General features: G+C 42.8%; 1 protein-coding gene across 1 annotated transcript; it reads right to left on the bottom strand.

The window, feature by feature from the left end:
• Positions 1-7819: 7819 nt before the first annotated feature.
• LOC118365018 (U2 small nuclear ribonucleoprotein B''-like) lies at positions 7820-15852 on the bottom strand. Its single transcript, XM_035746909.2, has 7 exons — positions 15715-15852; positions 15267-15360; positions 14913-15085; positions 14536-14670; positions 9802-9840; positions 8863-8951; positions 7820-8216 (listed from the first exon to the last, which is right to left on the bottom strand). Exons 2-7 carry the CDS (start codon positions 15328-15330, stop codon positions 8057-8059), a joined length of 660 nt encoding a protein of 219 aa, XP_035602802.1. The 5' UTR covers positions 15331-15360; positions 15715-15852; the 3' UTR covers positions 7820-8056.
• Positions 15853-15884: the final 32 nt, after the last annotated feature.

Raw genomic sequence — 15884 nt, forward strand, 5'->3', positions numbered from 1 at the left:
GGACCCTCCCTTGAGAGCCCTCTGTTGCAACGAAATAGTGGGATCATGTGAAGCCAACCAGGGAATTCCCAACACAACAGGGAACGCAGGAGAGTCGATTAGGAAGAGACTAATTTGCTCCCTATGACTCTCCTGCGTTATCTTAGTGAGCGGAGCTGTGACCTCCCTAATTAGCCCCGACCCCAAAGGACGACTTTCTAAGGCATGTATAGGAAAGGGAACATCCCTAATCTCATAGCAAAGTAATGGTCTAAAATTCCCAGCTGCACCTGAATCTACTAGCGCCTTATGCTGGGAACGCGAGGAAAAGTCGGGAAATTCAATCGACAACCATGTGTGCAACAGGGAGCTCTTGGTGAGTGGTGTGCCTTAACTACCTGGGATGACCCACAAGCACTCCGCCTGCTACCTCTACTTCCTGGGGAATCCCCCCAGCACCGACCAGCAGTGTGCCCTCTGCGGCCACAGTTGGTGCAGGGAATGGTCCCCCCTCCGGTCCCCCTCGTTGCAGCGCCTCCCAACTCCATAGGTGTTGGATCAGGAGCGCTGGGGGATGGAACTGACGGACCCAGATCAGGACGTCCGCGGGAGGCCAACAGGTTGTCCAACCGGATCGATAAGTCCACCAGCTTTTCCAGTGTAAGGGTGGTGTCCCTGCAGGCTAGCTCCCGATGAACATCCTCTCGTAAGCTACACCTGTAGTGATCGATCAGGGCCCGCTTATTCCATCACACGCCGGTCGCCAGACTTCTAAAGTCCAGCGCAAAATCTTGAGCGCTCCTCATCCCCTGATGTAGATGAAATAGGCGTTCCCCCGCCGCTCGGAAACGGCGGGCGAACTCCTCATAGTCATCCAACGTCTGACCTTCTCTGCCCCAGATGGCGTTGACCCATTCCAGGGCTTTACCAGTCAGACAGGAGATAAGGGCTCTCACTTTCTCACGTACCGAAGGAGCTGGCCGGACAGATGCCAGGTAGAGCTCCAGCTGGAGTAGCAACCCCTGACACCCGGCAGCTGTCCCATCATACGCCCTCGGGAGTGAGAGCTGAATCCCACTGGATCCTGATGATGGAGAGGCGGACATCACGGTAGGTAGTGGTGGAAGCTGAGGAGACGACACAGGGTTCAAAGGAAAAACCCCTCTCTCCCATCGGTCCATGGTTTGCAGCACACGATCCATGACTGTACCCAGACTTTGCAGCATGGTCATGTGCTGCTGAACGCGCTCCTCCATTTGAAGCGGAGGGCTGGCTGCACCTGCTGACTCCATGTATGAGGTGCGTGATTCTGTCAGAGTCTATCAAGAAGATAGCGAAGGAGTCAGGCGCAGGTCACAGGTAAGAGTAAAAAACACTTTATTTACTCAATCCAAGAAAGTAACAAAAATCCCGTTACGAAACAAGGACAAAACAGGACTCCAACTCCAACACACGAAAGACAATCACGCACAAAACAGAAAGGGAAACCAGAGGGTTAAATAAGGAACATAATTATGAGATGGGAACCAGGTGTGTAAACAGACAAAACAAAAGGAAAAATGAAACATGGATCGGTGGCAGCTCGAAAGCCGGTGACGTCGACCGCCGCCCGAACAAGGAGAGGGAACAACTTCGGTGGAAGTCATGACAGGCACCTATGATAAAGTACAGTCCAAACTGTGATCTACATGCAATGTACTGGATGTGTTGGGTGAAACAGTGTGGAAATAGGGAAACACACACAATACAACATTATTTCTATAATTTCCATCATTTGGTAAGCTGTAATGCGTGATCTAGTCTATTCTTTGTGAAAAACACCTGGGCTGTAAATGAACAATATCTAGTTTTAGCTACCATCTAGATAGTTAGCCTACTGCATAGGCAATTAGCTATCCCTTCACCCAAAGCTAGCCTACATTTGTATCAACTCTACCCAATTACATATTGTATCAAAGTTATTGTGATGGAAATGTTGTACATGTGCTTTTCTTATTACTCATTTCTGTGTTCTACTCATGTGCTGTTCTATAAACATATTTCTGTGTTCATGCAAGTGGATGACTGAACGAATCCTCACTATCAGTAGCTGCAATTTGGCAGTATGCCCAGACCTTGTTTTGAGATCGAAAGATATCTCAGTTTCAAGGTCTCAGCTTAGAGAGAAGAAGCCTCTTGGGGTATTGGTCTGTCACATGTTATGAACCAGTATTGGTCGGTGACATGAATGAAACAAAACGATAATGATGAATGAATTATGCTAAATCATGCAAATATAATTTGTCTATGTATAGCCACATAAAAGACTGCTGGGATTTGCCAAGCAGAGCTTCTGATTGACATGTGTACTATGGTGGATTGAGTTGGTTGGAACCTCTCCGGTGCGCTGGCAAATAAACAAGGATTCATATTAAAATTGACTTTGAGTGTCCCTGTGTAAGAATTTCCACAACATTATACACTGCTCAAAAAAATTAAGGGAACACTTAAACAACACAATGTAACTCCAAGTCAATCACACTTCTGTGAAATCAAACTGTCCACTTAGGAAGCAACACTGATTGAGAATAGATTTCACATGCTGTTGTGCAAATGGAATAGACAACAGGTGGAAATGATAGGCATTTAGCAAGACACCCCCAATAAAGGAGTGGTTCTGCAAGTGGTGACCAGACCACTTATCAGTTCCTATGCTTCCTGGCTGATGTTTTGGTCACTTTTGAATGCTGGCGGTGCTTTCACTCTAGTGGTAGCATGAGACGGAGTCTACAACCCACACAAGTGGCTCAGGTAGTGCAGCTCATCCAGGATGGAACATCAATGCGAGCTGTGGCAAGAAGGTTTACTGTGTCTGTCAGCGTAGTGTCCAGAGCATGGAGGCGCTACCAGGAGACAGACCAGTACATCAGGAGACGTGGAGGAGGCCGTAGGAGGGCAACAACCCAGCAGCAGGACCGCTACCTCCGCCTTTGTGCAAGGAGGAGCAGGAGGAGCACTGCCAGAGCCCTGCAAAATGACCTCCAGCAGGCCACAAATGTGCATATGTCTGCTCAAACTGTCAGAAACAGACTCCATGAGGGTGGTATGAGGGCCCGACGTCCACAGGTGGGGGTTGTGCTTACAGCCCAACACCGTGCAGGACGTTTGGCATTTGCCAGAGAACACCAAGATTGGCAAATTCGCCACTGGCACCCTGTGTTCTTCACAAATGAAAGCAGGTTCACACTGAGCGCGTGACAGAGTCTGGAGACGCTGTGGAGAACGTTCTGCTGCCTGCAACATCCTCCAGAATGATCGTTTTGTGGGTGGGGGGTGGGGGACCACATGGGGGTGGTCAGTCATGGTGTGGGGTTGCATTTCTTTGGGGGACCGCACAGCCCTCCATGTGCTCACCAGAGGTAGCCTGACTCCCATTAGGTACCGAGATGAGATCCTCAGACCCCTTGTGAGACCATATGCTGGTGCGGTTGGCCCTGGGTTCCTCCTAATGCAAGACAATGCTAGACCTCATGTGGCTGGAATGTGTCAGCAGTTCCTGCAAGAGGAAGGCATTGATGCTATGGACTGGCCCGCCCGTTCCCCAGACCTGAATCCAATTGAGCACATCTGGGACATCATGTCTCGCTCCATCCACCACAGACTGTCCAGGAGTTGGCGGATGCTTTAGTCCAGGTCTGGGAGGAGATCCCTCAGGAGACCATCCGCCACCTCAACAGGAGAGTGCCCAGGCGATGTAGGGAGGTCATACAGGCACGTGGAGGCCACACACACTACTGAGCCTCATTTTGACTTGTTTTAAGGACATTACATCAAAGTTGGATCAGCCTGTAGTGTGGTTTTCCACTTTGATTTTGAGTGTGACTCGAAATCCAGACCTCGATGGGTTGATAAATTTGATTTCCATTGATCATTTTTGTGTAATTTTGTTTGTTGTCAGCACATTCAACTATGTAAAGAAAAAAGTATTTAAGAAGAATATTTCATTCAGTCCGATCTAGGATGTGTTATTTTAGTGTTCCCTTTATTTTTTTGAGCAGTGTAATAATAAATTACATTTGTTGAGCACTTCATTTACAGATGTAAATCACAAAGCTCTTTACATTGAGAGCAAACATTAAAATAAAAAAAAGCTTTAATAAAGGCCTGAAAACAAATGAAAAGATAGCTAGCGGTCTAGTACTATACAATATACACAAAATAATAAGGGAGTTGACAAGGACAAAACAACAGAACTTAAAAATAATGTATGAGACCAACAACAGATACCACAACATAGATCACATAAAGCGAAAGCCAGTTTGAAGAAGTGTTTATTGAGCTCAGACTTAAAGGCAGTGGTGGTCTGGGGAGCGCAGGGGTGTGGAGACAGCAGAATGCTCGGTCACCCATTGTTTTTTAGGCGTGTCTTTAAGAGAATGGGGCGGCAGGGTAGCCTAGTGGTTAGAGCATGGACTAGTAACCGAAAGGTTGCAAGTTCGAATCCCCGAGCTGACAAGGTACAAATATGTCGTTCTGCCCCTGAACAGGCAGTTAACCCACTGTTCCTAGGCCGTCATTGGAAATAAGAATTTGTTCTTAACTGACTTGCCTAGTAAAATAAAGGTCAAATTAAAATTAAATGTGAAGACTGCTTGGGGCTGAGGAGTTCACTGAGGTATTGGGGACCAGAAGCATTAAGGGCTTTTGATGACTAACAGGAGGATTTCGAAGTTGATTCTGAATTGGATGGGTAGTCAGTGGAGAGAGGCTTGAATGCGGCCGATGTGGGCAGATCTCCAGGTTCCCGCAAAGACACTGGCAGCTCTGTTCTGCACAAGCTGCAGCCTGTGGAGGCTTTTTTAAGGGGAGACCACCATGGAAATCATTGCAGTAATCGAGTCGGGAGAGTTTGTATGAACTCTAGCTAGCCAGTAACATTTGTATCAACTACAGCAAGTGATATCTGTATTAATTCTACTCTTGGAACTTTTGAAGAAAATAGCTACCATTTTGAATTTGCAGACAAATTGCATTGACACTCATTTGAATACGAGTAAAGTCCAAATACAGATTAAAGAAGGAAGTAACTCTTGAAATAGTTTGGTCATGCTGCCAACAGGAATGAAATATCAATATGACCGGGCGGGGCCAGCACCAGTGTAGGAGGATATATACAAATAACATGGGAACAGTCATTGTTCTATTATAATCAGATTGCCTTGTGACGTAATGTGGCGGGCCAAACCCTCCATCCCACCTAAACATGCTGAAATTCCAGGCATTTTTTCCTCTTCAAATAGCTTACACAGAAAGGGGATTATAATCATTTTCACAATTTCAGAGTGTTATTTCAACCTCATAGTGTGGAAATATCATTTAACAATATATATGTTTTTAACTGCATTGCCCCTTTAATGATTTTTGTAAAGTGTTCGCGTTAAGTATAAACAATAAATAAAATGAACAACTTATTTCTTCAAAAAATGGAAATACATTGGATTGGATATTAAACGATTGATTCATTGGAAGAATGAATCATGTTATGCCTAATGAACACGTTTTCCTCATGGATCAGTGTTAGGGTATATTGCACTTTCTCGAGTTGGACATCTTCCCATTAAGAGTCTCATTCAATTCCTGAAACCCCAACCTGGAAGGGATACTCAAACTAAAAAAGCATGCATGTCATTTGTAGGTAAGTACCCTTTCAATTAAAATAATACAGTGTAGCACCTTCCTCATAGTTGAACTACGAAAGAGTTTCAGTCATTAGCAATCCACACAGGAAACAGGTCTGGAGCACTGAGATAATTAAGCAATTAGGCACGAGTGGGTGTAGTACGTGCTTATAAACTGGTTACCAACGTAATTAGAACAGTAAACAGTACTTTTTTTTTGCCATACCTGTGGTCATACCCACGGCTTTCAGCCAATCAGCACTCAGGGCTCGAACCACACAGTTTATAATACAGTATATTCTGCCAAAGGGCATTTTTGCCACACATCGCTGACTGAAATAATGCATTTTGCCCTCACATAATGTCCCGTTTGATATCAAAACCCAATAGAATTGTATGCATTGGGTAATAAAATAGCTTCATTATTGTTCATACGCATGTTTATGCATGCGGCTTATATCTCATGACAGGTGGCACAAGATTTACTTGGTTGGCTGATAGAGGAGTAGTGTGAGCATTCTAATTTGGTATATAGAACAATTCTGATTGGAAAAACACCTGTTTCACAGTTAAATAAACCCATACTGTTTCTTTTACATTTTTATTTGAAATACGGTTCCTGAAACTGGTGGATTGCGTATCCAGGCCAGCACAGTAGCCTACAACTTGGGTTGGTTTAACATGGCCTGGCTCAGTAGTGTGAAAAGGGTGCTAGACATTTTAGCGCGACGCAGTTTGCTATTAATTGAATAAGTAAGATGAATGAGGTATTTCTCAGATAGTAACAGTGTCTCTCTAACCATTTGGTCGAGCTCTCTCCACTAGGCTACAGTGCTTTGCGCTGTCACTGACAGCCATGCAGGTTCATTGTTCCAAGCCCATTCAAAGGATGTTTCCCAAATGGAAACCTATGGGGCCCTGGTCAAAAAGTAGTGCACTATAATGAGAAGAAGCAGTGGGACCCAAACCATCAGTCACTGTGATTGCACCCTATCCCAGCCTGCACTTTGAGCCAACAACTGAGTGTGTATGTTTTTGTGGTACCTGCCTGGTAAAGTAAAGTTTAAATTACCCTGACAGTAAAACCAACATTGGGACACGTGATGAGGACTAGCTTTGGCCAGTCAGTGCTAATATAGAGCAGAATATATAACTACAGCTCAAGCAGACCAGTTAGAAGTGGAGCAGATCAATATCCAATGTCCTAAATGGCACCAGATTATGTAAAAAGTGCACTACTTTTGACTGGAGCCCTAGTCAAAAGACGGGCACTAAATACGAGAATAGGGTGCCATTTGGGACATGGACATACAGTATGATCTTTATGAAAATTAACTTAAACCAGCTGGACCATTTACCAGATTCCCCCTCATGGAAAATGTGTCCTATCTTCGAGGCACTTATCATAGCATGCGACAATCGAAAGCAGTAAACATCTGGACTCATGTCATCACGTTTTTATAAATCTCTGGGAGATAAATCTGTTTCTCATTTTACCCCTCTCTCTCTCCATAGCTCCAGGGAGCATACACAACTTGATGACATCAAAATTATTCATTGGGAAATTGCTGAACCCATTGTCTGCACTAGCTTTCATCAAACATTTGATCAATATGTTGTTTTCTGAATACATATTCGTAGACAACATTATTGATGTGCCTGTCTGTTGAGATGCCGAAGTATTGCGAAGGCACGCAGACAGCGCTAGATCCGAATAGTCTGAATGAATCGCGGTGAATTGCTGGGAATGCTGATCAAAGAGCTTTCTATCAACCTCCAATTCAAATGTAGGAAGTCAATCCAGCCACTTTTAAGTATTGTTTTGGGCTAATGACTGCAGGAGAGCCCAGATGTTTCACCCAACAACAGAACTGGTGAGGGGTTTCTGAAGATTCAACTGAGCTGTAATAACTGTATTCAGGCTGTTAGCATATGACTGGGATGGGAACTATGACAATTTACACACTTGATCACTGGACCAATGATTGGTGTCCCCAACTATGTGAATTTGCAAAGAAAACAATTTCACATTTATATGTTTTCAGAGAATAAGGATGTCATGACAACATTTTTTTTACATGTTATTGGGCTTGAATCTACAATCACCATCTGTCCTTTTGGGGCCTTCAGGACCAGGGATAGAAACTTGGAACATGTCAGAGGAAGCATCTTAGGCACCACAGTTGCACAAAAGTTCTTTATTACTGTGCCATACAAAATAGAGAGGCGATGTTTAGAGGATTCTCTTCACGGTCCACCTCACAGCGACTGCACAGAAATCAGTCAAAAAAAAACAACAACAAAAACTCCTGGGAGTTTCCACAGCCGATACAAAAAACTAAGTAAAAATCAGGGGGTCCAACCCATCTCTAACCCAGAGTCCAATGTGTGTTCCCTGTCCAGTGACGTCATCGTGGGAACTACTTCTTGGCGTAAGTGATCTTCATGGCGCATTGGGCCGTAATCCGGAAGCCCTGCAGTGCATCTTTGGCCACTCCCGCCTGGCCCTCGCTCTCAAACTCTACAAAGGAGATGTCGTGTTTGCCAGGGACGAGTCGCACCTCTTTGAAACCAGGGAATCTATGAGGGAGGCGAAATGTTCAGAAATGTGATGAATAGAGCTGACATGATCTCTCTTTTCTACATGGTAGATAAGCAGGTTTGTTCGACACAATGCATTTCTATCTCAACGTCCTGTAGTTTTGCACCCTCTTGAACAGAGCTCCAGTTGCCATTCTGCAAAATATCACACATCAAAGACTTCACCACCTGGCAATGGTGAAGTCTGAATTATATAAAGCAGAGGTTCTTAAACTATTTCAGCTCGGAGATCAACATCTTTGAAATTTTACCTTTATTTAACTAGGCAAGTCAGTTAAGAACAAATTCTTATTTTCAATGATGGCGTAGGAACAGTGGGTTAACTGCCTGTTCAGGGGCAGAAATTAGAAATTGACCATCCTCCTGTGACCCAAATCGTCCTCCAACGACCCAAATTAAGAAGAAATAGTGTGTGATTATACGTGTATTCTCATAACTCACAACCTACCTGTCTCACATGCCCAAGGGCTCCTACCCATATTTTAAGAAACCCTGATATAAAGCAACTACTGTATATTTCACAAGTTCACGAGCCAGACTCAATAACAATTGCTGCCGAAAAATGAATGCAATCAGGCATCTAGGGGAGTTTACTCATTTCACAACAAGATCATTCAATACTCACTGATTGAACAGCATGGAGAGCATCATTTCATTCGTTTCCTCTGGCAGGTTATTAAGGAATAAAATGTAGTTGGGTGGATTGTCTGGAACCTAAAAAGACAAAGAAATCAGTCTGTGATTGTCACATAAAACCTTCCCATGGAACATTTTTGCAGCTTAGTCAATAAGCAGACCAGACTATCTGTAGCCCTCCGACAGTTAAACCAAACAGGGCGTATCAAAACAGCAAAAGGCTCCTTAAGTAGTGAGAGAAGAGATTTTTTGCAAGAATACAAGTCACTTCAACATTGCGCTTATTAAGAGTCCATCATCACTAGTGATTTAGTCCGTCACACACAGGGGATGTTTGCTGAGTAAACAACTCCATATACATCTCAATGGAGTTGCGACAGGTCGGCGGAGTGTACCCCCTAGTCACAGTCGATATCAGTCGATACTCGAAAAAAAATAAATGCATTCTTTACTGTGTAACTTGTACCTATGTTTCTCCCGTGTAACTACGTTATTTTCTTTGGGTGGTGCAAACCATATTTTTTTTATTTTTTAAACAGCATTTTACGCGACCGCCGCCCAGGGAGCCGTTGTCTGTCAACGGAGAAGGCGCAGCCACGTCACTGCACGGCTGATTCTTTTTTGGGGGGGCAGGGGATACATAGAATGTGATTCCTTATCAAAAACTATGGATTCCAACTCGATAACAAATCAGGACAAGCATTTAGCATTAAATCATTTATAGAAGTATCACGTGATAGCGCGTGTTCGAAGTCACTAAACTTGATATTCTATTGGAACACAGTGGATTACACAGAGCAATCTGACAGACGTCACATAAAATTGTATCTTTTATCAAACACTTACAGATGGCAGCAGGAAAAGAACAGGACAAACAGTTTACTCAGCAAACTAGGTTATAATTCTTGATAGGGCTAGAAAGGCTTACCTGCATGGTTGTTGGAGCATTGTTTGTGTTGGCTGATCCCTGTTAATAGAAAGGATAAACAAGTTATGAAAATAGCGTTGGAGTACAATTTCTGACTACATTCAAAAGCGTACAGGGTGGCTATGTGCAATAGGTTGACAAATACTCGTGCCCTATGGCAGGGGTAGGCAACTAGATTCAGCCATCGGGACACATTTTGTCAGAGCGGATGGTCGGGGGCCAGAGCATAATTAGAACAAATCTAAGTAGTGCCTTCTATTTGATTTTGCACCGTCTCTACGCACACTCACAGGACTCTACACACTTATTTTTATTTTACCTTTATTTAACTAGGCAAGTCAGTTGAGAACAAATTCTTATTTACAATGACGGCCTAGGAACAGGGGCAGGATGACAGATTTTTAGCTTGTCGGCAACCTTTCGGCTACTGGCCTAGCGCTCTAACCAGTAGGCTACCTGCCGCCACTCATGCACCATGACACTCGAACACACACACACACACTTCATTTGTTCACAGACATATAACATGTACACACGTCAATGCTGACACACGTACTCACATATACACTGCTGCTACTCTATTTATCGTATATCCTGGTGCCTAGTCACCTTACCCCTAAACACATCTACTACCTATTTCTCCAGTATCCCTGCACATTGTAAATATGGTAATGGAACTGAACCTGTAAATAGCGTACTTTCTTGTGTTCTTATTATTTATGTTTTTGTTCTACCGTATGTTATTTTTAGTACTACATTGATCTTGATTACTGCATTGTTGGGTTAAGAGCTGGCAAGAAAGGCATTTCACTATACTTGTGCACATGTCAATACAATGTGAAAAATGTCATACATTGAAATACATTGAGACACGATCACATACAGTCGAAGTCGGAAGTTCACATACACCATAGACAAATACATTAAACTCAGTTTCACAATTCCTGACATTTAATCCTGGTAAAAAGTCCCTGTCTTAGGTCAGTTAGGATCCCCACTTTATTTTAAGAATGTGAAATGTCAGAATAATAGTAGAGAGAATGATTTATTTCAGCTTCAATTTCTTTCATCACATTCCTGGTGGGTTACATACATCATTGCCTTTAAATTGTGTAACTTGGGTCAAACGTGTTGGGTGAATTTTGGCCCATTCCTCTTGACAGAGCTGGTGTAACTGAGTCAGGTTTGTAGACCTCCTTGCTCACACATGCTTTTTCAGTTCTGCCAACAATTTTTGTATAGGATTGAAGTCGGGGCTTTGTGATGGCCACTCCAATACCTTGACTTTGTTGTCCTTAAGCCATTTGCCACAACTTTGGAAGTATGCTTGGGGTCTTTGTCCATGTGGAAGACCCATTTGGGACCAAGCTTTAACTTCCTGACTGATGTTTTGAGATGTTGCTTCAATATATCCACATAATTTTCCACCTCATGATGCCATATATTTTGTGAAGTTCACCAGTCCCTCCTGCAGCAAAGCACCCCCACAACATGCTGCAGCCACCCCCGTGCTTCACGGTTGGGATGGTGTTCTTCAGCTTGCTAGCCGCCACCTTTTTCCTCCAAACATAACGATGGTCATTATGGCCAAACAGTTCTATTTTGGTTCCATCAGACATTTCTCCAAAAAGTACAATCTTTGTCCCCATATGCAGTTGCAAACTAGTCTGGCTTTTTTTTAAATTATGGTTTTGGAGCAGTGGCTTCTTCCTTGCCGAGCAGCCTTTCAGGTTATGTCGATATAGGACTTGTTTTACTGTGGATATAGATACTTTTGTACCTGTTCCCTCCAGCATCTTCACAAGGTCCTTTGCTGATGTTCTGGGATTGATTTGCACTTTTCGTACCAAAGTACGTTCATCTCTAGGAGACAGAACGCGTCTCCTTTCTGAGCGGAATGACGGCTGTGTAGTCCCATGATGTTAATACTTGCGTAGTATTGTTTGTACAGATGAACATGGAACCTTCAGGCGATTGGAAATTGCTCCCTAAGGATGAACCAGACTTGTGGAGATCTACAATTTATTTTCTGAGGCTAATTTCTTTTGATTTTCCCATGATGTCAAGCAAAAAGGCACTGAGTTTGAAGGTAGGCGTTGAAATACATCCACAGGTACACCTCAAAATATGTCAATTTGACTAATTGAGGCCAATTAAGGCTATCAGAAGCTTCTAAAGCCATGACATCATTTTCTGGAATTTTCCAAGCTGTTTAAAGGCACAGTCAAAGTGCATTTAAACTTCTGACTAGAGGTCGACCGATTAAATCGGGGCCGATTTCAAGTTTTCATAACAATCAGATATCGGTATTTTTGGGCGCCAATTCGCCTTTTTTTTTAACACCTTTATTTAATCATTATTTAACTAGGCAAGTCAGTTAAGAACACATTCTTATTTTCAATGACGGCCTAGGAACGGTGGGTTAACTGCCTCGTTCAGGGGCAGAGAGACAGATTTTCACCTTGTCAGCTCGGGGGACACAATCTTGCAACCTTACAGTTAACTAGTCCAACGCAATAACGACCTGCCTCTCTCTCGTTGCACTCCACAAGGAGACTGCCTGTTACGCAAATGCAGTAAGCCAAGGTAAGGTGCTAGCTAGCATTAAACGTATCTTATAAAAAAAATCAATCATAATCACTAGTTAACTACACATGGTTGATGATATTACTTGATATTATCTAGTGTGTCCTGTGTTGCATATAATCTGACTGAGCATATAAGCATACAAGTATCTAAATATCTGACTGAGCGGTGGTAGGCAGAGGCAGGCGCGTAAACATTCATTCAAACAGCACTTTTGTGCGTTTTGCCAGCAGCACTTTTGTGCGTCAAGCATTGCACCGTTTATGACTTCAAACCTATCATCTCCCGAGATGAGGCTGGTGTGACCGAAGTGAAATGGCTAGCTAGTTAGCGCGTGCTAATAGCTTTTCAAACTTCACTCGCTCTGAGCCTTGGGATGGTTGTTTCCCTTGTTCTGCGTGGGTAACGCTGCTTCGATGTGGTGGCTGTTGTCATTGTGTTGTTGGTTCGAGCCCAGGGAGGAGCAAGGAGAGGGACGGAAGCTATACTGTTACACTGGCAATACTAAAGTGCCTATGAGAACATCTAATAGTCAAAGGTTAATGAAATACAAATGGTATATAGGGAAATAGTCCGATAATAACTACAACCTAAAACTTCTTACATGGGAATATATGAAGACTCATGTTAAAAGGAACCGACAGCTTTCACATGTTCTGAGCAAGGAACTGAAACGTTAGCTTTCTTACATGGCACATATTGCACTTTTACGTTCTTCTCCAACACTGTTTTTGCATTACTTAAACCAATTTGAACATGTTTCTTTATCTACTTGAGGCTAAAAATGTTTTATTGATGTATTATATGAAGTTAAAATAAGTGTTAATTCAGTATTGTTGTAATTGTCATTATTACGAATACATTTTTTTTAATATATATTTTTTTAATTGACCGATTTAATCGGCACTGGCTTTTTTGGGCCTCCAATAATCGGTATCGGCGTTGAAAAATCATAATCGGTCGACCTCTACTTCAGACCCACTGGAATTGTGAAACAGTGAATTATAAGTGAAATAATCTGTTTCATGACTCCAACCTAAGTGTATGTACATTTCCAAATTCAACTGTAGGTCTCTTGGGAACATATTTCCTAAATTAAACAAATGTTAGCTGAATTCCTGGTGATATTACAGTCTTTTTTTACTCAAACAAATGGGGCCAAAAAAAGGCAGCAGTTGAGCAGGTTGCCGACCCCTGCCCTACAAGCTCTGGTCAAAAAGATTCACTATAATATATGGTATAGAGAAGAGGATGCCATTTGGGACGCAGTCATATAGCCTATGTGCCGATGCTGGCACTAAGACAGTGCTCAATGAGCTGTATTCAGCCATAAGCAAACAGGAAATCACTCATCCAGAGGCAGCGCTCCTAGTGGTTGGGGACTTTAATGCAGGGAAACTTAAATCCATTTTACCTAATTTCTACCAGCATGTTAAATGGGCAATCAGAAGAAGAAATAAAAAAATAAACTCGATACCACTTTTACTCCACAGAGAGATGCATACAAAGCTCTCCCTCGCCCTCCATTTGGCAAATCTGACCATAATTCTATCCTCCTGAATCCCGAGTGGGTAGTGCGTACAGTCCAGTACACCACTGGGGCCAAGCTTTCTGCCATCCATGACCTCTATACCAGGTGGTGTCAGAAGAAGGCCCTAAAATTGTCTAAGACTCCAGCCACCCTAGTCATAGACTGTTCTCTCTGCTACAGCACGGCAAGCTGTACTGGAGCGCCAAGTCTAGGTCCAAAAGGCTTCTTAACAGCTTCTACCCCAAAGGCATAAGGCTCCTGAACATTTAATCAAATGGTTACACGGACTATTTGCATTGCCACCCTCTTTTATGCTGCTGCTACCCTCTGTTCATTATCTATGCATAGTCACTTTAAAAACGCTGCCTTCATATTACCTCAATTAACTGATGCCCTCGCACATTACCCTGTACCCCCTGTATATAGCCTTGCTACTGTTATTTTACTACTTTAATCATATGTTACTTTTATTTTTCACTTAACATTTACTTGTCTTAAAACTGCATTGTTGGTTAAAGGGCTTGAAAGTAAGCATTTCACTGCAAGGTCTACACCTATTATATTCGGCGTACGTGACAAATAACATTTGAAAATGTGATTGGATATACTAGTCTCACCAGTGCTGGTTTCTTGGCCACGTTGGCCACTTGATCTTGAGCCTTCTTCTTCCTGTCCTTCTTCTTGTCCTTGTCCCCAAATGTGCCTCTGATTTTGGAGATCACCTCAGAGTCTGTCTTAGCATACTGAATGCGCTGAAAATAAGAGACAAGTACAATAAGATTTTTGCTTAGCACAGACCTGGGTCGTATTCACTAGAAACCAAATGGAAGAAAACAGACCAAAAAGCTGAGGAACTGCCTGAACTTGTCCACTAAGAAACTCCCCTTTTTCACAGCAAAATGTTTAGCTGCTACAGTGCAAAATGTTTTGCTCATATATGGTAATGAATACCACCCTGTACTACTCCCATTTGTGAAACTAAGTAGTAACTTACCATGGGCTTATTGTAGAAAGGAAAACCTTGAAGTTGACGCAGTGCGTTCGTAGCCGAGGCAAGCTCTTTGAACACCACAAACGCTTGCCCTCTCATCTTCATGGTTTTCATGGCAACAATGTCCATGACTTGCCCAAACTGCGAGAACAGGGCATAGAGTGACCGCTTCAGTTCTAGAAGGCAACAAAAAAAATGTTACTTAACTGTTGTTACTTATAGACAATTGACACAGACAAAGAAATCTATGTAAACGTACTACAGCTCCAGTACATGAAGATAAATAGCTATCTATTCCTGAAGGAACGCTGTAGCTAGAGACATGATCTTGGAACAAAGTTGCACTGTGATTCTTACCATCCTTCTTGATCTTATCATTTACATTATTGATGTAAATGGTGTGGTTTGGTCGAATATCCATTATTAACAACTTCCCCTGGCGCTCTTTCACCTGGAACAACAAAACAAAAACATAGCCACATTAGCTGGGCACTATTTTTTTTTAAACAAAATGAACAAATAAAGAAATAAATGAAAAACAAGCGGGGTACTTTAGTTTGCTAGCTAGCTTTAGCTACTACTGGCCAGCTAGTACAGTACAATGAATGAAGCGGTGAGGCACGCTAACTAGCATTAGCTAGCTATTTAACATTTCTAGTAAGCTTCATCCCCTCGAACTGATAGCTGGTGCCGCTGACCAGACAAATGTACAGATTAAACAGATCAATATGTATATGTATGCAAACAGAGCATTTCCTGAGCCCTGATTGCAGATAAACTGACTTGAGACTGTGAGAACACTCACCTCTCTCTACACACTTTCAAGAAAACACAGGAAGTAAATGAGTGCGCACTGGTTCATGGTTCTTCTTCGGTTAATCAACAGTTCTCTACCGCCACCGTCTGTACAGGAGTGTAACTATTTTCGCCACGAATGTAATTTGTCCTCACCGAGTACCCGTATCAGCTTTGTGA

The sequence above is a fragment of the Oncorhynchus keta genome, chromosome 32 (assembly GCF_023373465.1).
Source record: "Oncorhynchus keta strain PuntledgeMale-10-30-2019 chromosome 32, Oket_V2, whole genome shotgun sequence".
In the NCBI taxonomy this organism is placed as follows: Eukaryota; Metazoa; Chordata; class Actinopteri; order Salmoniformes; family Salmonidae; genus Oncorhynchus; species Oncorhynchus keta.